Source organism: Eschrichtius robustus, chromosome 4 (assembly GCF_028021215.1).
Source record: "Eschrichtius robustus isolate mEscRob2 chromosome 4, mEscRob2.pri, whole genome shotgun sequence".
Lineage (NCBI taxonomy): Eukaryota > Metazoa > Chordata > Mammalia > Artiodactyla > Eschrichtiidae > Eschrichtius > Eschrichtius robustus.
In genome coordinates, this window is record NC_090827.1 from 114,816,266 (window position 1) to 114,839,315 (window position 23,050).

General features: G+C 44.3%; 1 protein-coding gene across 1 annotated transcript; it reads right to left on the reverse strand.

Moving 5' to 3' along the window:
* Positions 1-4,222: 4,222 nt before the first annotated feature.
* Positions 4,223-22,983, reverse strand: LYAR (Ly1 antibody reactive). Its single transcript, XM_068542284.1, has 9 exons — positions 22,866-22,983; positions 17,555-17,729; positions 16,049-16,163; positions 12,878-12,985; positions 12,677-12,760; positions 9,081-9,480; positions 8,283-8,369; positions 4,972-5,057; positions 4,223-4,474 (listed from the first exon to the last, which is right to left on the reverse strand). Exons 2-9 carry the CDS (start codon positions 17,674-17,676, stop codon positions 4,340-4,342), a joined length of 1,137 nt encoding a protein of 378 aa, XP_068398385.1. The 5' UTR covers positions 17,677-17,729; positions 22,866-22,983; the 3' UTR covers positions 4,223-4,339.
* Between the last annotated feature and the right edge of the window lie 67 nt (positions 22,984-23,050).

Genomic DNA, 23,050 nt, shown 5'->3' on the forward strand with positions numbered 1-23,050 from the left:
AGGAGTCTTTCAGTGTTCAAGGAGCAGCGCATGATCAGCTCATGGACATTCTTCTGATTGGTTGGTGGTGAAGTAATCAGGAATCAGCATCATCAACCTTCAGGTTCCAACGGGTTTGGGGTCTACGTGGCTTGTGGGCAGCATACAGTTAATTTCTTCCACCTGGTGAGGGTTTTAGTCTGCAAAACAGCTCAAAGGACATGGCTCAGAATATTATCTACAGTCCTTGAGGAAGAACTTGACTTTGTTTAAAGGTCCCTGACTTTGTTTAATGGCTAAAGTATGATTATTTTGTCCTGCCTGTTTTCCTTTCTTTCTGCATTTTCTCACTTCTCTGATTAAATTTATTCTTTGACAAAAGTTTTTCTAAGACAAAAGGCAGGCGGAGGACGTGGGTGGGGATCTCTTCCGGGAAAGCCTCACAGGGTCCTCCTTACAGTGAGGTGGCAGGAGTAAGAGAAAGATGACCCGAGACTGCAAGGAGTTAGTAAATACCTGTCACTCAATCCAGAGGGCCAGTAATAACCTAACGGCCTCCATCCCCACCCTAGGCGGAATGACTCCCTCCCCCGCTGGGTGTACCTTACAACTGGTTCATCTGCAGGACTTCTGACTGTGCTTGCCTTGAGGTTGTCTGTTTCCCTCTCCCTGAAGACAGGGCAGAGCCTGGCCCAGGGTGGGCACTCTGGAATTATCTCATTAGTCCCTGTGATTTAGAATGGTTTCAACAACAAGAGGGCTTAGAGCAGAACTGCAGGCTCTAAGGGTACTAGAGGATTCAGGTCCAAACATATGTTTGTGAGGAAAGGCAAAAATCAGTGCACACAACTTCCCAACAGAACCTCCTTCATTGTGAAATCCCACTGCATGCTTATGATCAATGATTCCTCTTCCGAACCTGAAAGGGGCGAGGTTCTCACGTGTACCAATTCTTCTGCCAAAATCCAGCTTACTTGAGAGAGAATGAGGATTAACTACACAACCCACCTCCTGCCCATGTGTCATTTAGGAATCAACATAAAGTAACACTGCTGTACCTAGGAAATGAGAAATACAACACACTCTCCTTGGCCAAGGAGAAAAGAAACTTAGAAGGCCTATTCTAGCCATCTTGAAAGCTTAATTAGAAGAAGGGATAAAGGCTGAATGTATGCTGAGTTCCAGTAACCACAAAGTACTGGTAAGTACATATAAAATGCCTTTTCTCTTATCTGAGTATAACTGATCTCTAATTTCCTTCCACAAGGAAGGAGTTATAATCTTAAGAGTGCTATGGTGTCATGGTTCTATATCCAGGTAAAAGTCAACAATATACAATTATCTACTTTATGCTGGAGTCCAGTTTCATCACCGAGACAGGGCAGGGGGCACCACACACACACACACACAAAACAAACAAAAAAACACCTAGGAGGATCAGTTTTCAGTGGTGGAATAAAGAACTATACATGTTTTCACCAATGGAGTTGAACTGAATAAAACTACTGATTTCTTAAAACTTTCCTTATTCAACTGCAAAAGTGCTATCTAAAAGAAAACAATCTATACCAAAGATTGCTTCTTCTTTTTCTTTTTCTCTCCAACTCCTAGAAATCTATTTCGGAAAAGAGAGGAAATTCAGGCTGCTTTGATACTGGGTTGGCCAACAAGTCTGTTTGGGGTAAGATGTTATGGAAAGACCCGAACGAACTTTTGGGCCAACCCAATACTATCAAAGTAAATTGTTTTAATAGGACCTAGTCAGCTCAAGGTTTAACCCTGAAAGAAAAATGACATGTTTAGAAGGATAATACAATAACTTTTTAAGGATATTCATAAAAATTTGCAGACCTGTTACAATGCGATTAACCTTGACTTTTATTAGTTTATTCTTATAACCACCCTGTGAGGTGGGTTTAAACAGAGAACTAAGAACAGGGTCTTTGAAAGCCTCTTTTTTCTTACTTCACACCGAGGTAACAAACCACTCGTACCTGCCTGGAGCAAGATTAACCTGGGGGAACTTGAGTGGTTTTGCAATTTTTAAACTCTCTCCACCTAAATGCCCCCTGCCTTCAGCTGCCTGAATATTTAGACTTCTGCATCAGCACAAGTCTGGCTGTCAAAGCCAATCAGAAGAAAGGGCAGCCCTGGGTTCACTCCTGCTTGGCCTCCCTTTCACTGTTCTGAGCCTCAGTTTCCTCATCAGACTGCAAAATGCCTTGTGTGTCTGACATAAAGGAGGACCCCAGCCGGCAATACATCTTAATCTTTTGGCGGGCAGAATACAGCCCATCTTCTCCCAAATCCTATTTGTAAACAGCATCACAGAAAATGGCCAGTGCACACAGTTGACAAATACCAGGAATGCCAGAAAGGAAGGTGTCCAAAAAAAATTTTTTTTAAGTGTGTCAAAATGCATGCCTGGCAGGTTTGGGGAAACCCAAGTGCCAGACCCATCAGACCAGCATAGGGACAGGCGGAACATGGTAGAATTCAATCTTACACTCAACTTAGACAAAATGAAGCTGTAAAGCCCAAAACAAATGTCATTAGATTGGTTCCAAATTCCCCAGAGTTCCAGTATCATCTGTGTTTGAGTTCAAGTCAGGCAGGCAATTGCCAAAACCAAAGGGTGGTCTCTGTGCTAAGACCTTGGGAAGGATCTGCAGATTGTGCTTTGCAGCCAGAGCCATGGGACAACTACAGGCATGGCGAGCCGTTCCTGCCACCAACTGCAGTTTCCAAAGAAGGGACCTGCCCATGACACTGACCATCAGAATCGCCACCTGCTGGCCTTGCTTCGTCCTCGCAGAGCTCAAGGGAGCTGAGTGGCTACCTCCTCCAGCCCAACGTTCTGCTAGCATTCTGGAACAGCCTTAAACGCATGACAGTAAAACTGACGGAAAAATAAAAGCCAACACAAATCCTGAAATACTGTGGTGCTTGTAGCACCCACAGGGAGTGGTGCTGTAGCCCCACCCCCATCCCCGGAGGATGACGGTGCTTGCTTCAGCTCCCTGGAGAGCTGCGACAGGGACGTCCTGGACTGGACTCAGGGCTCGGCTTTGTCCCGAACTATGTGTTCTGAGTCAAGCTTCACTTTCCCACTTTTTCCCCCTTGCTTCCAAAACGTCTAAAGCCTCTCGTGGCTCAGAAACTGTTCCTGCTAACAGTAGTCATGGCAACCACTGAATGGGTGTCTCTGGGCTTAGGTATGGTGTTGTGAGCTTTACACAAATTAGTCCCTTCACTCACAAGCCAAGAGGGACCTTTACTGTTCCACTGTCCAGATGAAAAGAGTGAGGTTCAGAGCAGTTACCTATGAAGGGACCAAGCCAGGGCCTGACTCCAGGCCTGATTCTAAAGCCCGGGTCCTCACTGCTCCTGACACAGTGCCACTGAGTCCCGCCATGACACAGCAGCACATCCCCAAATCAGAACAGAACACAGTGCAAGTCTGGGAGGAAAGCTGGCTCATCTGGGACTCAGAGGCTCACAGCGTATCTCCGTCTGCCCTGTTGCCCCCCTGCTCCTGTTAATCCCCCCCCACCAATCCTTTTAACACTTGTTCCATGCCCCATTCTTGCTTTCACCTGTAGTAAGAGGTATTAACGATGATAGTTAACACTGGTTAAAGGGGTGATTCTTACCACACACACCAGCTGTGAAGGGACTTGTGGGCAAAACCTACTCAAATATCAAAGAGTGGCCTGGCTCTCCTCCTGCACAATAAACTAAGATTTAGAGGACCAGTTCTGAAAGCATGTCAATCCAACTGGAGCACCGAATAATGGATTCAGTTTCAAACGAGCTGGTTCCCTATACCTGGTCACAGGCCACACCCCAAAATCTAGTCACCGACAAATCTGCCATCTTTGGCCGAAGATGGACTGGGCCAGAGCGGATGGGCCAAACCGTTACAGAGAAACCCCCTCTAAAGAGCAGAACTTCTGGCTGGGCAAGGATTATGACACACAAAAGACTGTTTCGACTGCTCCTGGATGAAATACTACAATTCACATGTACATTTAAACCACGCAAAAAACTAACCCACAAAACCCTCTAATTGAAAATGTGTAGAAGTGATGTAGTTAAAACAACTGCTTCCTAGTCTGACCAAGTTATTTTTTGACCTGTCACATTTAAAAATATTTTCACTACCACAAATTTAGAACTTGGGACAAGAATATATTTTATTTTCTCATATAAGTTCTACCAAAAATATATTTTTCTCTTAACTTAAAAATACAGCTTTGGAAAGCAAAATTTGAGTTGTTATAATTCATTACATGTTTTACAAACAGTTGTGAAAGGAAGAGATCAATGGAATGGATTCGATTTTTAAATATAAAAATGTTCATTTTAAAAGCTTGACCTTGTCCTTTAATAACTTCAAGGTGGGGTTCTTGCTGATTTTCTTGTTAAAGATGACCAGGAGTTCCTCTTCAGATTTGTGATGTTCATTTGTCACTGCATAATACTGAGCTAAAACCTTCACAAAGAAAAACAACTGTCAAATGGGTGTATTTGTCCTGAAAATTGACCTGCAATGTTCTTCCTCTGACCCACAATAAGGCCGACAGTGACAAATGAAAGAACCCAGGTGCTGGTTACACAAGGGTGTCCTGCTCGTGACAATTCATGTGGCTGTACACGTGTGAGCACTTGGCTGCATGTTTCAGACACTGATAAAAAGTTACAATGAGAAAAAAACATTGTTCTGCAATAATCAAAAGATAGCAACATATCTAGAGCAGTAATTTTCATATTTAATGTAGGCACTGTTCTGGCTGAGGAAGTGTGGATGGGGTTTGGCTCCATCCCTTCCCCACAAGCCCTGAGGGGCTAAAAGGAGCAACTTGAAAGTCACTGAGACACACACATACACACTACAGTATTTCAGATTTAGAAAAACAGAACAAAACTGTACATTTTAAAATAAAGAACTGATTCTCCCCAGCTTATATACACCTGGTTCATACTTCATACCTTTTTCCTTAGCTTTTTGATTGTTATTTCGTTGTCTGGGGCCTGTTTCAGAACTGCTTTAATAGTTCCCTTCCAGTTGAATTTACCTACAATATAGAGAATTACATGTAAAACACTGTATTTTGTTGTACTACCAAAAGGGTTAAGAAACCATTTCTGCACCATCTATTTGCTGCTACCCAGGAATGAAGAAGCCCAGAATGGACAGGATGCCACAGTACCGTGCTGCAGACACCTGACCCGTCCAATCACAGTGGCCTAGAAGCGCTGACTACCATCCACAGAACTCATTCTTAGAGTGAGCAGGTTAACTAAGTATCATTAAGTACCACCATCCTATAAATTCCTATAAAAAGATAGGACTTGTATCTAATGAACTTAAGATTTACTAAGGATCCACTAAGATCAAGGGGCTGTCTAAGCGCAGTAAGCAAGGCAAAGATGAGCAAAAGGAGCTGAACCTTGAACCAGAGAGGACAGCCACAAATAATTCCTGTCAGCAGGTTAGGACTCATCTAGGGAACCTCTGCTTCTGGGAAGATGAAGACATGTAGGCTGAAGATACATAATGCTAATGAAAGAATTCAAAGATTTAAATACACAGAAAGACATGCTATGTTCATGGCGTAGAAGACTCAAAACAGTAAAGTGATCAATTCTCCCCAGATTGATATACAGGTATAATGCAATTCCTACATAAATCACAGCAAGATTTTTTGCAGATATAAGTAAGATTATTCTAAACCTTCTAATTTTGAAAAAGAATTTTGAAAAGCGAGAGGAATAAGCCTACCCAATTTAAATCTTTGGATATAACTACTCTAGTCAAGAATGTGTGGTGGGGCTCCCCTGGTGGCGCAGTGGATAAGAATCTGCCTGCCAATGCAAGGGATACAGGTTCAATCCCTGGTCCAGGAAGATCCCACATGCCGCGGAGCAACTAAGCCCGTGCACCGTAACTACTGAGCCTGCACTCTAGAGCCCGTGATCCACAACTACTGAGCCCACGTGCCACAACTACTGAAGCCCGCGCGCCTGGAGCCCGTGCTCCGCAACAAGAGAAGCCACACAATGAGAAGCCAGCGCACCGCAACGAAGAGTAGCCCCCGCTTGCCGCAACTAGAGAAAGTCCACACACAGCAACGAAGACCCAACACAGCCAAAAATATATAAATAAATAAATATTAAAAAAAAAAAAGAATGTGTGGTGGAGGGACGGATACACAAACCAATGAAACAGAACCCAGAACAGAACTACACAAATATGCCCAATGGATATTTGACAAAGGTGCAAAAGCAATTCACTGAGGGAAAAGACAGCCTTTTCAACAAATGGTGTGGACCAACTGGACACTGATGAGCAAAGAAATGAACCTTGAACCAAGTCTCATACCTCATAAAAATTAACTCAAAATTGACCATGGACTTGGGTGTAAAATCTAAAACTGTAAGACATTTTGGAAAAAACAGAAAAAAAGTCTTTGGCATTTAGGGCTGGCAAAGAGAGTTCTTAGATGACATCAAAAGTATCATCTCTTAAAGGAAAAATGGATAAATGAGGCTTCATCAAAATAAAAAACTTTTGCTCTACAAAAAGATACTGTTAAGAGGATAAAAAGACAAGCTACAGACTGAAAAAAACTTGCAAACCACATATCTCACAAAGGACTAGTATTTAGAATATATAAAGACCTCTCAAATCTCAACAGTTAAAAAAAAAAAAATCAAGCAATCCAATTAGAAAATGGGCAAAGAACAAGAACAGACAATTTAATGAAGAGATAGACAAATGGCAAATAAATACATGAAAAGATATTCAACGTCATTAGGGATATACAAATTAAAACCACTGTGAGCTATTACTACATACCCATTAAAATGGCTAAAATAAAAAATAGTAACACCAAATGTTGGCCAGGGTGTGGGGAAACTGGACCCCTCACACATTGCTGGTGGGAATATTAAATGGTACAGCCACTCTTGAGGAAGTTGGCAGTTTCTTAAAAAACTAAACATGCAACTACCGTACTAGACAGCCATTGCACTCCTGAACATTTATTCCAGAAAACATGACACATGTCCACAGGAAAAACTGTACATGAACTTTATTCATAATAACCCTGAACTGGAAATAACCTAGATGTCTGTCAACAGATGAATGGATAACCAAATTGTGGTACATTCACACCAGACCACTGCTCACAATGAAGAGGAATGGATTATTGAGATGTGCGGTAACCTGGATGAATCTCCTGAGAATAATGCTGAGTGAAAAGAGCCAATCTCAAAAGGTTACATACTAAATGATGCCATTTATGTCACATTCTGAAACTATAAAATTATAGAAATGGAGAGGTAAACAGAGAGGTAAATGGAGGTAAACGGACAGTGTTGACCTCTGGGGTAAAGGAGGGGGTGGGGAGAGAGGAAAGTGGGTGTGGCTATAAGAGGACAGCAGGAGGGTCCTTGTGGGGATGCGAACGTTTGTCTCTTGACTGTACGAGGTCAACAGCCCAGTGGAGTTTTGTCCTACAGTTGTGTGAGGTATCAGCCTCAGAGGAAATGGGGTAAAGGCTACAGAAGGATCCGTAAGTCTGTATTATTTCTTACAACTGGACGTGAATCTACAATTATATCAAAACTGAAAATTTAACTTAAAAAAAAAAAAAAAGAAAAGCTTCACATAATCAAAGTTACAAGCTAAGAAATCTAACCCAACTTGGGCAGTTACTGAAGTTCTGTGAATAAAGTCTTGATTCCCATCGGGTCCTCGGGCCTGTCCTTGACTGGCAGGACCCTAGGGAGTGCTCTAGGCCTGAGCAGTGGGAACAGCTCTGCGGAGGGGGCAGCATTTAAGAGGAACCTTGGAGCTGACAACTGCGCATTCTGGCTGAGGGACGGGGTGGCCGTGGGGCTCCGAGCGCGGGGACAGCAGGGACAGACCCAGAGACGGGAGGAGGAACAGCCAAGGCCGGCTGGACCTCAGGGTACTTCTCGGAGAGGATGAGAGGCAGGGACAAGGAAGCAGGGAGAGCGAACAGGGCCTCAGAACCAGGGTTTATTTTAAGCTCCAAAGATAACACATGCTTCCAATCCAGACAGCTTTACATTCTATCCTTAAAGCTGGACAGACCCTGTAAGACCAACTCACACAGCTCTCGCTCATTACTTAGCAGTCACACCCTAGAGAGCGGATTTTGCTTCAAGTTCTTCCAGGTGCCTCCGGAGGGCATGACCATCAGACGGGCCCAGCTCTCCTCCTCCTCCCCCAGCCTAAAGAGGGCGGAGCTTCCAAATGATGGCAGCCATACCTTTTGCAGGAGCCTCATGGTTTTCCGGTTCTCCGTTCTCAGAATGTCCCGGGAGCTTAATCTTTTTCTTCTTAGAATCTGCTTCAACTAAGTAATTAGAAAGATTTAAAAAAATATTTCGCATTTATACTAGCGGCTACCATTTAATGAGAGGCCTACATGGCCAGGCCCATCACATCCATCACCCTGCTCATTCCCCAAGCACCCCAGCCCCGTGGGGTTTCTCCTCCAAGGCAGATGACAAAATGGGCAGTTGCGAGGTGATGGCACCTGCCCAGACTAAGCCCAGGACGGCCTGATCCCAAACCTTATGCTCTCTGCCTTACGTGGTTCAAAATGCAAGGTCTAACAGATTTTAGACATCCCAAACTCACAGCTTAAAAAGTATTTAACAAACCCTGGGGGGCTTCCCTGGTGGCGCAGTGATTAAGAATCCGCCTGCCAAAGCAGGGGACACGGGTTTGAGCCCTGGTCCGGGAAGATCCCACATGCCGCAGAGCAACTAAGCCCGTGTGCCACAACTACTGAGCCTGCGCTCTAGAGCCTGTGAGCCACAACTGCTGAAGCCCGAGCACCTAGAGCCCGTGCTCCACAACAAGAGAAGCCACCACAATGAGAAGCTCGTGCACCACAACGAAGAGGAGCCCCCGCTTGCCGCAACTAGAGAAAGCCGGTGCGCAGCAACGAAGACCCAACGCAGCCAAAGATGAACAAAAATAAATAAATAAATTTATAAAAAAAACAGAAAACAAAACAAAACAAAAAACAAACCCTGGAGTATATAAGCTAGCCACAAACCTTCCGAATGCTTCCGCTTTCTTTTCCCTAGACTGGTTTTTGTCTCCCCTTCCCGCTCCGCGCCTCCGTCCACCGCCCCGTCCTGGGTGCGCTCAGCCTTGCTCCTCTTCCTCTGGCTCTTCTTCCCTGCAGCCTCCTGCTCGGCCTCCTGTCCTGCTTTGCGCTTCTTAGGCTTCTGATTCTTTGAATCCTCTTGGTGGTTTTCTAATTTTTGTTCTTTCTTTCCCTTTTTTCTCTTCTTCTGCCGTTCTTCCTTCCTTTCTCTCTTATTCTTCTTCGTCTCTGCTGGCTCTTCCATGCTGTCATTTGCTTTGGAGGACGCGACCGTGGCGTCGTTCTCTGCACATGGTTTGGCCACTTGCTCCAGCGGCTGCTGATCTTGCCCCTTACTGACTGGTTCCTTATTATTAAGCAAAACCAAGAAACACATAAATACTCATTCCAGACACATATTGTCTCATGTATCTACTGAATAAATTCTTCTAAGGAAATTGTTATTATTTACCATTTTATAACTGTGACCCCCCCCCAAAAAAAACAGTTAACATGTAGCAGTAAATATACAAAAATGGAAAAAACTACCCCCAGCCCACATTCCTCTCTGCACTTAACATTTTCATTCCACTGGAAAAGTGAAGAATCCGTATGTCACGTAAAAGCCAGACCTTTAATTCTGGCTCGCTATTTGCCTTTTAGGTAGAAGACAAGCATGTAGGTGTGGCAGAAACCACCAGATTTATGCATCTGCAGACCTGGGTTCAAGTTCCAGCTCTGTTCATTACTAACCAGGTAACTCAGGGCAAGTTATTTATCTGCTCCAAACCTATTTCCTCATCTGTGAAAAGAAAGCTAGTGATATCTACCTGATACAGTTCATGTACGAATAAAATGAGAAAAGCGATGCTCAATAAAGCAGCCAGATGTACGGGAAGAGTTCTGTAAACTACTGAGTACTAGGCAGAGGTGCTGTTATCATCATCAGTGTTTAGATTGATGGTTACCCTTAGCGGACAGTCAGGGACACCTGGACAGAGTATAAAGTGGCGAGTAAGGAGCCATGGAAATGTGAGCTGGAATAAGATAAGCTTCCCATTTACTGCACCACCTTATTCAAACCAGCACACAGATTGTTTTTAAAAATGACTTCAGCAAAGCCAGCCCCACTGCCTGCTGTCCTCTGGCTATAAATATGCTGCAGTCTCTAGGCCTGCCCTTTCTCAAGAGAGGATGTGGAGCAATTCACTGAACTGCTCGGGGAGCCCTGATGCATCTGGAGGGGCAGGGCCAAGGTCAGTGCTGGCGGCTCTGGGGCTGCTGCAGGTGTGGTGGACAGTCCGAGGCCAGGGCCCACGTTCCATCCCTGTTAGTTACCGGCCAGGTGACTGGCACAAGTCACCGCAGTCCTCCTCCTTTGAGAGGCGAGGTCACAAGGGGGGAATGCTGCTCCCAAGCTGGACCAAATGAAGGCCTGGCTTTCACTGACAAACAAGAACTCTAGTGAGCTCCCACCTCAGGCAACCCTTAATGCCCAGCCCCCGGCTCAGAGTAGCATTTAAGATATTAATACTAAAGATTAAACTAAATAGTTGGAGTGTTCTCAGCAGCAGTTCAGAGAAGTCAAGTCGTCCATGTACGTGCGGGGGAGGCAGGGGATGAGTTCAGAAAGGATCTCAGGAGGAAGAGGGACACCCTGTCCTACAAGCTCCTTCCTAGGGTACAGTGTGTAGCGAGCATGATCACACCAGGGTCTGAGCGCCGCAGCCCCGAGACTGACCCGTTCAGCTAAGTCTCCAGCTGCTGCCTCGCCTCCACTTCCAAACCAATCCCCCAGCTGTTGGGAGAAGGTGGAGAGAGGGAGGGGAGAGAGCGAGGAAAGGAAGGAGGGAGGGAAACACACATTCATCCGCCCAGCAGCCACTCAATAAATGAGTGAACAAATTCACTCCCCATCTACTTCCTACTTCATTCCAGGCTCTCCTCCAACGTGGTCACCTCAGGGACGACTTCACCGACTCTCTCCTGACAGAGCGCCCTCCTTTACTCTCTGCCCCGTCTCCTGCCTCCCATTGCTTCCTGCCCCATATCACCACCTGACACCATAGCATCAACCCTTATACTCAGCTGTCTGTCTCCCCCACTAGAATACAGCTCTGGAGGGCAGGACTTGGGCCTGAGGATGGCTGCGTCCACAGTGACCAGGTGCGATGCGCACCAGGGTACAGAGAGTGTTGCAGCTGAGAAGAATATAAAGCCTCCAGCCCAACACCTCCCGGGCCTCTGAACTGTTTGCACCACAATCTCTAGGCACGTGCTGGGACATTTACTGTACAAAGGCAGTGCAATAACAAGCCTCATTTTACAGAGCTCAGAGTTTACCACGAGCTGCTTGCTGGTTATTTTATTTAATTCTTAGTATGTTCACGGCTTTAAAAAGGAAAGTGGAAAACACTTTTTTTTTTGAGCTCTGGAGTTAAACTAAGTAATTTTAAACTTTTGATTCTTAGTTAAAATGTAAATAACCTTTAAAAAGCAGGTGCCACATAAATGCCAATTAAATGATTGGTATTAAGGTTTCAAAGGCCTAGTTTGTATGTTTAGAGACAAACGCTAGATATACTGCCAAGAGAAAGTTTCATTTTTATCCCAATTTGTGGCCAAAACTATTCTCTCTACATAAAAAAGCAAATCAATTGCTGACAAGGTGACTAGAATAAAAGACCAGACAGATGCCACTGTTTTTTTGAAACACTAACAATGTGTCTCCAGATGGGACTTAAGCCCCAAGTAGGAGCTAAGTGCAACTGAATTAATGAGAAAAATGTTTAACAATGTAACCAAGAATGTGCCTACAAGATATCAAAGTAAGACTCTGCATGTATATTTCACATCTGGGGCCTCTCTGATCAAACCATTTTGACTGAAGGTGGTTGACTCATTCACTCCAACGACTTCTCCGTCCAGCAGAAGGAAGGAGACCAGCACTTACCAAGTGCCCCCTACCTGCTGGGCATGAGCTGGGATGACTGTATACCCTCATTTGCCTTCTGTTACCCCTCACCCCACACCTAAAAGAACACCTAGTCACCCTCTCTGTCCTCACCCTGTTTATTTTTCTTGGTGGCACTATCACACCTGAGATATTTTCTATTTTTTGTTTGGGGCCTGACACACATCAGGTACCCAGTAAGTACTGAGTATAAATACCCACTTTTATTTAAGATAAGGAAACTTAGGCTCAGAGAGGTTAAATAACATGCTCAAGATCAAACGCTTGGCAAACAGCACAGCAGGGATTCAAACCAGATCTGTCAGAAACCCGAAGGTCCCGTTCTTTCTAACACTTCCCGCTGCCTGATTTCTAAGCGGATCAATTCATGTTAACTGGTACCATTATCAAACATTGGGATTAAATACCTTTCTCTGCACAATAAGGAAATCTTCTCTGCAGTGCACTGTTTATTCCTTCCCATTAATGAAGGCACAGAGAGGCTCTCTGAAAAAGAAGGCTGTCCTGACCTCCAAAAATAAGACATTCCCATTTCATTATTACCAATCATTTTTGCCACACTACAAGTCTAGAGTGAGATCTGACTTACATTGCTGGAAGCTTCAGAAAAGATATTCCACACCTGTTCCAGGATGGATTCATTATGAACTTTTAAACTGTTCTTCATCCAATTCTGTATGGAAAAAAAAAAGAAAAAAACCCACTTGTCCCATATTTTGACAGGTATACATAAGCTGTCACCAATAGGCCCATAGCCCTTCCATTCAAGGAAGTCATATCAAATACATACCTGAAATTTCGCCCTTTTCCTGGGAACGTTGTCAAAACCACTAATTTGCCCTAAAAGTTCCCTCACTTTGGGGCCGACACTGGGTCTTTTTATTAATTCATTAATTTTCTACAAAAAAGGAAGATAAAACAAAAACAATAAATAATTGACCGATGAGTTTCATGAAAGTCAAACTAGAGGGTTCACACTTCACGTACAGATTTTGTATTAATGTCTATGCTTACAAATTCAACATAGTACTGAAAGTCCAGAGCGATTAGGCAAGAAATAAAAAGCATCTACACTGGAAAGGAAGAAGTAAAATAATCTCTGTTCGCAGATAACATAGTCTTATATGGTGCAAACACAAAAGATTCCACAAAAAGAATCTTCAGGACCAATTAACAAGTTCAGCAGTTACAGGATACAAAATCAACACTCAGAAATCAAGTTGCATTTATATACACTAACAGCAAACAAACTGAAAAAGAAATTAAGAAAACAATTCCATTTATAATACCATCAAAAAGAATAAAATACTTAGGAACAAACTTAACCAACCAAGGGGGTGAAAGACATATACTGAAAACTACAAAACACTGCTGAGAGAAATTAAAGATACAAATAAATGGAAAGATATCCCATGTCCATGAATTGAAGACAATATTATTAAGATGTCAGTACTACCCAAAGAGAGCTACAGATTCAAATGTAATCCCTATCAAAAAATGAAAAAGTTCTGGAGATAGACGGTGGTGATGGTTGCACAACATTGTGGATGTACTTAGTTGTATATACTTTAAAATGGTAAACTATATGTCATGTATAATCTATCACAATTTTTAAAAACAAAGAAAAAAATATACACAAACCAAAAGTGATCAAAAGAATAAGACAAAAATGGATATTCTAGGGACTAGGGAATAAATCTAACAAACAAACATGACATAGCAAGAACAGAGATGAAAAATAAATAAGTGATCTAGAGAAAGGGCTTATGGCAATCACCGTGAAGGCAGAGGAAAAAGGTAATTATTAAAGTTAGGGAGATGGCAATACATAAGAAAGATGGTCACTTATGAACCAACAAATAAAGACAAATAATGCAGCTAAACAAATATAGTGCAGGAAAGGGTCCCTGCATTAGGGAAGAACTGCAGCTACATATAAACAGACCAGAAAAAAACTGACATAGGATACAAAGAGGATAAGGCACCCAGGCAGAAAAACAAATCAAGAAAGCATGAACAAGGAAGAAGTCAGGCTAGCTCAGCACTGGCCAGAGCCGCGTGCGGAACCAGACGAGAAGCGCACCGGAGACCAAGTTTGGAGGAAAACACTGTGATCCATACCAAATAGGGTATTTCTCCCTGACCCACTATCCACTCTCCGTGTGCAAGCACAGAGACATCTGGAGGGATGCTCGGTGAACATTAACACTGATGGGATTCCAAAATTCAATCTTTAAAACTGGAGGGTTTAAGGATTTAAGGAAAATAATAAATACTCAAATCCATGTCTGTTGGACAGGTCGCAGCAGGACCCGTGCACTCTCCCAGCAGACCACATTCGGTCTTAGGTGTCTGCTAACGACGCCAGCTAGGGAGCTAGAGAGGACTCAGATGGGGAGCGGACCGGTGCACCAGGACAGAATCCGGAACAAAGTCCTCAGATCTCTAATAGAGTGGCACGGCTGCTGAAGCCTGACAGTTTAGAACAAGGGTGGGCAAACCTTTTTTGAAAAGATTTGAGGCTTTGCAGACCATTCAGTTTCTGTCCTAACTACTCAGTGCAGTCCTTGTAGCACTAAAGCAACCATGGACAATGTGTAAACAAATGGGTATGGCTGGGTGCCAATAAAACTTTACAAAGAGGCGGTGGGCCGGATCTGACCTGTGGGCTGTAGTTTGCTGACCTCTGCTCTAGAGGATTTCATTCAAGATGTGATGTCAACAGACACAGAACTCACACACCAGGCAGCTCCAGCGCAGGGGCCTAGGAATGTCATCTGGTGCTCAGGGAGAGCAGACATAGGGCCCCAAAGTGTGGCTGATGGCCGCCAGCCCAAATACCTCAGTTAAGACAAGGGGTCTCACCAGCTTCTCAACCTGCACTGGCAGACTTTGTTAGTCCTTTGTGAACCGATTTTCCCTCCCAGGAGTTTTCTAACTCAGTAAGCTAGTCAATATCAGAAAAATTCACATTTAAACTCTGTCATCAAAGAGAGTAACTATTTATTTGATTTCCAGGAAAATACAGAGTTTCCACACAGATGACATTTGTCTTTTCATTCTCCTACCTTCCTTTCTGAATCTTTCCTCCTGCTACTATTCTGTAAATGTGAATAACATACTGAAGTTATACCTCAGTAAATTACTGATTTCGTTGCTTTTGCCACTTTTATAATGTATGTTTTCATTTTATTTTAGAAGTAGAAAATTCCTCACATTTATGAAAATGTCTCTGTTTTGCCCGACTCTGATGACAGACATCACAGCTTAACGTAGTTTGAGTTATAAAAGTTGCATCATCACTAGATGCAGGTACAGATTAGAAAGCTTCCGTTCGGTTTTGTAGCCAAGGGAAAGTCAGTGAGAATTTGGAAATATTTTTGCAAGAAATCTGCAAAACATGTAAAGACAAAATACACTGCAGTTGTACTGAAAGAGAAATAAAGAGCTCTATCCTAAGACGTGATGTTTCTGGATGTTGCCTGCACAGATGATACATTTATTCTTGGTTTCTTAGGTGTCCCAAGAAAGTAGAAGATGTCAGATGAAGCTTCGTGATGAATCAGAAAGATCTTACAGGGCTTCCCTGGTGGCGCAGTGGTTAAGAATCCGCCTGCCAAGGCAGGGGACACGGGTTCGAGCCCTGGTCCGGGAAGATCCCACATGCCACAGAGCAACTAAGCCCATGCGCCACAACTACTGAGTCCGCACGCCTAGAGCCCATGCTCTGCAACAAGAGAAGCCACCGCAATGAGAAGCCTGCACACCGCAATGAAGAGTAGCCCCCACTCTCCGCAACTAGAGAAAGCCCGCGTGCAGCAACAAAGACCCAATGCAGCCAAAAATAAATAAAAATAAAAATAAATAAATTAAAAAACAAAACAGCTGAAGTCTTAAAAAAAAAAAGAGAGAAATAGTCCAAGTAAAATACTAATTAAAAAAAAAAAAAGAAAGACCTTACCTGAATCCATGCCTGCTGTTTAACATCACCTTTGTGGGTTTTACCTTCATACCCTTTGCCACCATACTTCTGATCTTCGCTTATGCATTTCACATGGTTTTTATAGTCATCACCCCTTAAAGTGAGACAGTTCCACCATTAGATTGATTCTCAAATTGGAGTCTCTGTCTAAAGCTAGCACGCTGCCCCAGCCTTCTGCCGTCCACACTTACATTCACATCTGTGTTCTGCACGGCCACCCCACCTCTTTCATTTACTATGCTGGTAACCTCCTGGTCACATCACATTTTCCTTCTTCCCAACTGTTCAAAAACCACCACCAAACTTTCCACCCATTTTTATATACAAATGTCTTAAAATCAAATTGATAGGCAGCATTTTTTTTTTTAGTCATACGTGAATATATACTAAATAAAAAAGAAAAGAATTCTCTGCAACAGGGTGGCTTTATCTTAAATTACAAAACCTGTAGGACTTCCTGGTAATATAGTAGGCAATCAATAATCAGTTGTAGACTAAGTTAAAAGGTGGTGTAAAATGGTGGTATCGGTCACAAAAAAGATCTCGGAGTCTTGGAAAAAAAGGAAACTCGATTCTGTCTCAAACGATCTTTCTGAAGCTCTATAGGGTCCTCAGGGAAACGTTGGGAAAAGGTTGAGGGCAAAGTGCCCTAAGGAGAAACAACCCAATTTTCACCTGTTCTATATATCCTTCCTCCTAGGATTAGGTATGAACGAAGACTTTAGCAGTTTCCAAACTTTTTTTGTTCTTGTTTTAAATATCACTGCTTTAGAAAGAAATTAAAAGGGACTGTCAGCAAATATCCCCCAAATGCCATAGAGGCCATTAGGGCAGATGCATCAAAAATGACCTTTTTACCTGAACCCTCTGAAGCTGAAGGGAATCAGTATGAGGCTGAGGTTGGCCAACTGCAAATGACCCTCCCGAAGAAACAGTGGATGAGCAAGATCCGTCCTGCCCCCTCCCCTCAGTCCTCCCCTTTCCAGAGACCCCCTCAGTGGAAGCACCTGACACACGGGGGGCCAGGACCTTCACTGCCACCATCTCCGCCGATTTTCTAGGGAGGGCCGAGCCTCTTCTCCCAGATAGCTCCTCCACTGTGAATTAATAAATTCATTTTCCGGTCTATAAATCCATTTCTCCACTGTGATCAGCACACCACACCCCTGAAACCCTACTCTACGTGGTCACCTCCCTGGGTCTGGTAACAGTGCCAAGGACACAACAGCAAGTGTCACAGACTGATCAGATTATGACGGAACCCATAATCCCCTTTCCCTGAGTCTTCTCTTTAAATCACCCTTAAAAGGCAAATGGTCTTGTAAGGCACTTTTAATTTTTTTTTCTTAATTTCTTTCCTCAAATTTGCCCCTTGCTTATTCTTTTTTTTTTTTTTTTTTTTTTTTTTACTGCTTTGTGGGACCAGGGCTTCCATAATTGGTCTGGACCTTTACTATGGATCTACCTGAATTCTGTGGAACTTACCAGAAGTCTTTACCACAGTCAATGCAGGAAAGACATTCACAGTTTCTGCAAAGAGCCACATGCTTTTCTACTTGTATTTTCTTCACTGATTCACCACATGCATTGCATGTAAAAAATACCATTTTTAGCTAAATGATTAAATATTTTTTATCCAAGACAGGTTTTAAGTCTTATCCTAAAAGAAAATCAAAAAGGAAAAAATATAATTATCATTGTAGTCTGAAGCTTCTTTTCCAAATATATGATTCAGACAGCTAGCTTTTCACATGAAAACAACAACACAACAGAATCAAAGTTGATTAGCAATCTACATAAACCTCTACCACCACATAAGTAAAATTATAATCAACAATAATAATATGGCTAACATTTGTTGAGTGCTTACCGTGTGCTGGCCTCTATTCTAAAAGCTTTACGCTAATGAACTTATTTAATCCTCACGGCAACCCTATGAGGTAAGGACTATTACTGTTCTCAATTTACATGAGGTATTGGGACTCAGAGAGATTAAGTAATTTGTCCAAGGTCACACAGTAGCAGAACCAGGATTTAAGCTTCACAGGCTGTCTCTAGAGATGAAGAGTTTTGGGGGCGTTAAATGAAATATCCTACCTTTCCCAATAACTTAAAGGGCATACATGCCTTCTCTTTCTCTCTAATGCCTCTAGGTATGCGCTGCAAATTATTTCAAGTCCCCAAATACAATACGAACACAGCAAAAGGGGAACTGAGGAAAATTCAGAAAGTGGAGAAGAGGCCTAAAAATAATTTCTATAAGCACAAAAAGCACTCATATAGGCATAAGTATGTAGCCACCAGATGTTAAAAATGAGGATGTGCCTCTCAGTTTTAATGGACAGGAGTAGGTGTGGCTCCCTGTCAGATCAATAAGAAAGAAATGCGACCATATTCAGGTGTCCCAATGCTGGGTGCTGCATTACTGGAGGGTGTTCCCAAACCCAAGTGTCCCGAGCACTGCCCCATGATTAAGTGGGTCCACACCTACACATAACTACCATTTTAAAAGTTCGCAGAGATGCTATTGTGGTCAACAAAACACGAATTCACCTAAAAGTGTGACAGAAGTCATAGTAACTTTCCAGGGTTATATAATTTTTTATTACTAGATTCTAAGAGTATTGTCATTTTACATTATAAATAAGTTTCACAGCAAAAATATTGAGAACAATTGTTTAACCCAGCACTTTCTTCCTCATGGTGAAGGTAAGGATCAAGTAAAATGATACAATTTGTTTCAGGATAAGACTTCATTTGAGAATCCTTCAGCACAAATGAGTGACTCCTGGGTCGTGGAAAATTCTCATGCATGCAATCACTGTCTCTCCTCCACTCCCACGTTCTGAGTCACTGCTGGAGAGGACATACCTAAGCAAGGATCAGGGCTATTCCCATCCATTCAACCCTGAATGGAAATGTACATCCTGGCTGCAACTCCAGGGTTTACAGAGGCCCAGCTGGTCTCTCTTGGGGGTCTCTTGCCCCGCGGAGCACTGCCCGATGTCAGTTTGCCTGATGTGCTACACACAAAACGCGGGTCCCTGACCCCAGGACCCCTTCCTCAGCTCACCATCAGGGTCACATGTGGTCAGCTACAGCCTAGCAGAGAATCCAGAGGAAAACAAACCTGACTGTTCTGGGATGCGCACCAACAAAGACCATCTTCTCATCTGATTATGGTAAAGACATGTGAAACAGTCACAAGTCCTGGGGGGCTGGCATCACTTGGACTATGACCCATTCCCCCGAAGCCAGCATTCTGCACCCAGCAGAAGGATGACAGATTACTGGCAGGCAACGGAGCAGCCACCCTGTCTCACGAGGAGAGAACAAGGCCAGAACAAAAGCCAACACCACACTGTCAAATAAATAGTCTCTAGCGGCACTCTGGTCTAAGAATGAGAGTAAACCATTAATTAATCACCAAGAAACGGACTGTCATCGTACACACAAGGTAGAAGCAGCTGCGATGAGACAAATTATCTGCTGGAAAATTTAAAAGTACTTTCATAATGAGATTCAACAATGAAAAAAGTACCCCCTCACTGAAGCTCTGGACTGGAGCTTTCCAACCTTCATTTTTGAGGTCTATTCTGTATCTTAATCAAGGGGGAGAGGGGAGGGGAGGAGGCTCAAGCAGCCTTTGAGATCCAGCTGGGAGGTGCCGGCTGCAGTGGAAGGTCAGGAATTAAAGGCCTGAAGAGGACCGCTGGAGACAAAATTTATCAACTCAAAGAAGCCAGTGATGTTGACAAAAAAGATGCTCGGAATATCTGTGTAAAACATGTTTTACCTCTGGGGATTAACCATACACAGTGTAAACATCAATTCAGGAGAGGATTAGAATTTGGTCACATGTCCGTCGGAAAAATACCCCTCCAAACGTTTTCATTTGGTCTTTTGTGGCATATGTTCGCATTTAGAAATTTGTTGCGATTCTTTAAAAAGGTAGAATACAGGGCTTCCCTGGTGGCGCAGTGGTTGAGAATCTGCCTGCCAATGCAGGGGACAGGGGTTCGAGCCCTGGTCTGGTAAGATCCCACGTGCCGCGGAGCAACTAGGCCCGTGAGCCACAACTATTGAGCCTGCGCGACTGGAGCCTGTGCTCCGCAACAAGAGAGGCCGCGAAAGTGAGAGGCCCCCGCTCCGCGATGAAGAGTGGCCCCCGCTTGCCACAACTAGAGAAAGCCCTCGCACAGAAGCGAAGACCCAACACAGCCAAAAATAAATAAATAAATAAATAAAAATTTTAAAAAAAAAAAAAATGGTAGAATGTGTAGCTTGCACAGTAAGCCAGAACTCAGTCTCACAGTGCCTCTGGATTTTTAGAGCCATCACTGCATTTTTATAGTTGATGAGCAATGGGGGCAGTGTGGCCACCTGCTTGCTAAGGAGATAAGGTCTGTAAGAAGCTTACCCCTTTCTTTTATGCAGTAAACACTTGCCTGTGTGCCTGTGTGGGGAGAGGAGGGAGGGGCTGCAAAACAGCAAGCTCAAAACCACCCTAACTGCACAGCCTGCCTGGCAAGTCTGAGTGCAGGGCTGACAATTTCGGAAGTGCAAACGCTACAAACTTACAAAAAGACACCCTGTGAAAATTCAGCTCCTCTAATTGAAGATAGCACTGCACTTCCTGAAACAAAAGACTCAACTCATTCAAACTTCACAAGACTAAATAAATGTGGAAGAAATTTAAATAATTAAACTTTCAAATGATGTTTTTGGTAAATTTGTAACATTTGTAGCTCATAAGTGAGAAAAGCTAAAAACATGCTGCATTAAGACTTTTAGGACACCTGTCTACTGGGTTCAGGTGCCATATATGTCATGACTGTCCATTTAAAGGAAACCAAAGTCTTTAGCCTAAAGCCAGGCCACACTGGGCAAGGGGACCACCCTTGTCACAGCAGAGTATGATGGGTATTGGACAGTAGCGCTGAGTTGATGGGCAACAGACAGCACCAGTACGGGGCCGGGAACTTGTGAAGCAATCCAGGCACCTCAGTCTCCTCTTACCAAGACGGTGGCCGAGTTCTGTTGACCTGGGCCTGGAGTCAGGGCCAGAGGATCTGAGCTGGAGTCCACATCTGCCAAGTGAAAACTAAATGACCTTGAGGTACCTAAACTTCGCAGATTCTGTTTATCTGTAAAATGGGTCTATTATCTATCGTAGAGCACTGTGTGGAAAGTTAAATAACCAGATGTCAATGATGGATCCTTATCCAATGGTATAATTTCTTGTGATCTATTAATCTGCACATCAATGACATGGCTCCCAGTCCCCTCCAAACACATGCTTCTTTAAATGTGACCCTCAGTCTACCCATCCATCTTCATAAACTCTCTCTAGTCTCCTATAGCTCCCCACCCCATGGGTGCCCACGCTACTACCCTGTTCCCTGATGACATGAACTCAGGTTTGTTCTGGGATTGTATTTGGAATGATTTTTTACCTTCTTCCCTACACATTTTTGTATTGTTTATTAAAAAAAAAAAACTATTCTTAAAACATTCCTTCGCATACACACACAGACCCAAACCCCACTGCCACCATCACACACCGAAACAGCCCACCTGAGGGGCCAAGCTGTCAACAGCCCCCAGTGAGCACTGTTACCTTGAGCACTCAACCCTCAGAACTTAAATTCTCCCATCTGTGAAACAATGCCATCAGGTCAACTAGGCCAGTCCTGAGCCCCCTGGGGGGTGGCGGGGAGGAGGGAGAATTCCAAGAAACAAAGGGTATGGTGAAAGGGAAGGACAGACAAGTACAAACTGTCCACCATCACATCTAAACCTCTGAATGTGGGGTGATGAGGGTCTGGATGTGCACTCAGGGAGGACCTCTCCCTTGCTCTGCAAAAACTCTAGGAGGCAGGTACACCCATCTCCACTGGACAGATGAGCCAGCTGAGGCTGGGAGAAGCTGAGCCGTGTCTCTCTGCCTCCCAGTTGCAGTCTCACACCCTCCCCACACACTACATCACCAGCACGGGTTTAAACACTGGTGTAATAACTATCTGTGCAAGCCTGTCAGGCACTATGCTAGGCACTGGTGGGGAAGGCTGGGGGCGCTCTTTGAATAAGTCCCAGATGGGCCCTCTGCAGGAAAGGCAGCCTTGCACTCACTCACACCCCACCTCATGCCCCTAATCTCTCCTCAGAGGCAGGGGCTGCAGAAGATCCTGACATTTATTGAGCATCTACTATGTGCCAAGCCCTATCATAGGCGGTTAACACGTTTGGGCTCATGTAATCCTCACAAGAATCCTCTGAGTTAGATTCTATATTATTCCCTTGTGACAGACCAGGCACGAAGTGGTTCAGTAACCTGCAGCAGGTCGCACATCCAGTTAGTGGCAAACCTGTTTTCACACGCAGCTATTCTGGCCCTAAGTCCCGGGCTCTCAAACACTATGCCCTAAGGCCTCCTCCTTTGGGACCCAGCTCCCCAAGACTCAGAGAAGGCAAGCGCCTCATCCCCAACATGCTGCAAGCCTTGCAGCCCAGTCCAGCGGTGACCAACCATCCTGGATGCAACACCCTCTGTGGGTTCCCGGCACGAGGACCTTTCCATTTTAAAACCGGGAGGAACTGGTCATCCCAAATCCGGGACTCCTTCCACTTCCCCAGAGTACGAATGGGACCTGAATGCATTTCCTCCTTCCATGCGTATAAGCCAAAGGAGAGACTCTCTAACGGTGGAAACGCAGGCATCGGCCACAGCGCGTCCCCCTCCCCACTCTCTGAGCCCCAGCCTCCTAGGTCGGACCTCTGGGCCACCGCCCCTCACCTCTCAGCCAGCGCCCGCCAACGGTTTCAACCGGCCGCGAGGAGCACGTGGAATCGCCACCGCCCGCCCAGCAGAGCCACCACCTCCCTCCAGAGCTTCCCCCAGCAAAACTCGCTTCTGCGCCTCCCCGCGCGCCTGCGCGCCGCGGCCACACCTCCTGGCGGAAGTGACGCAACCGGAAGCCG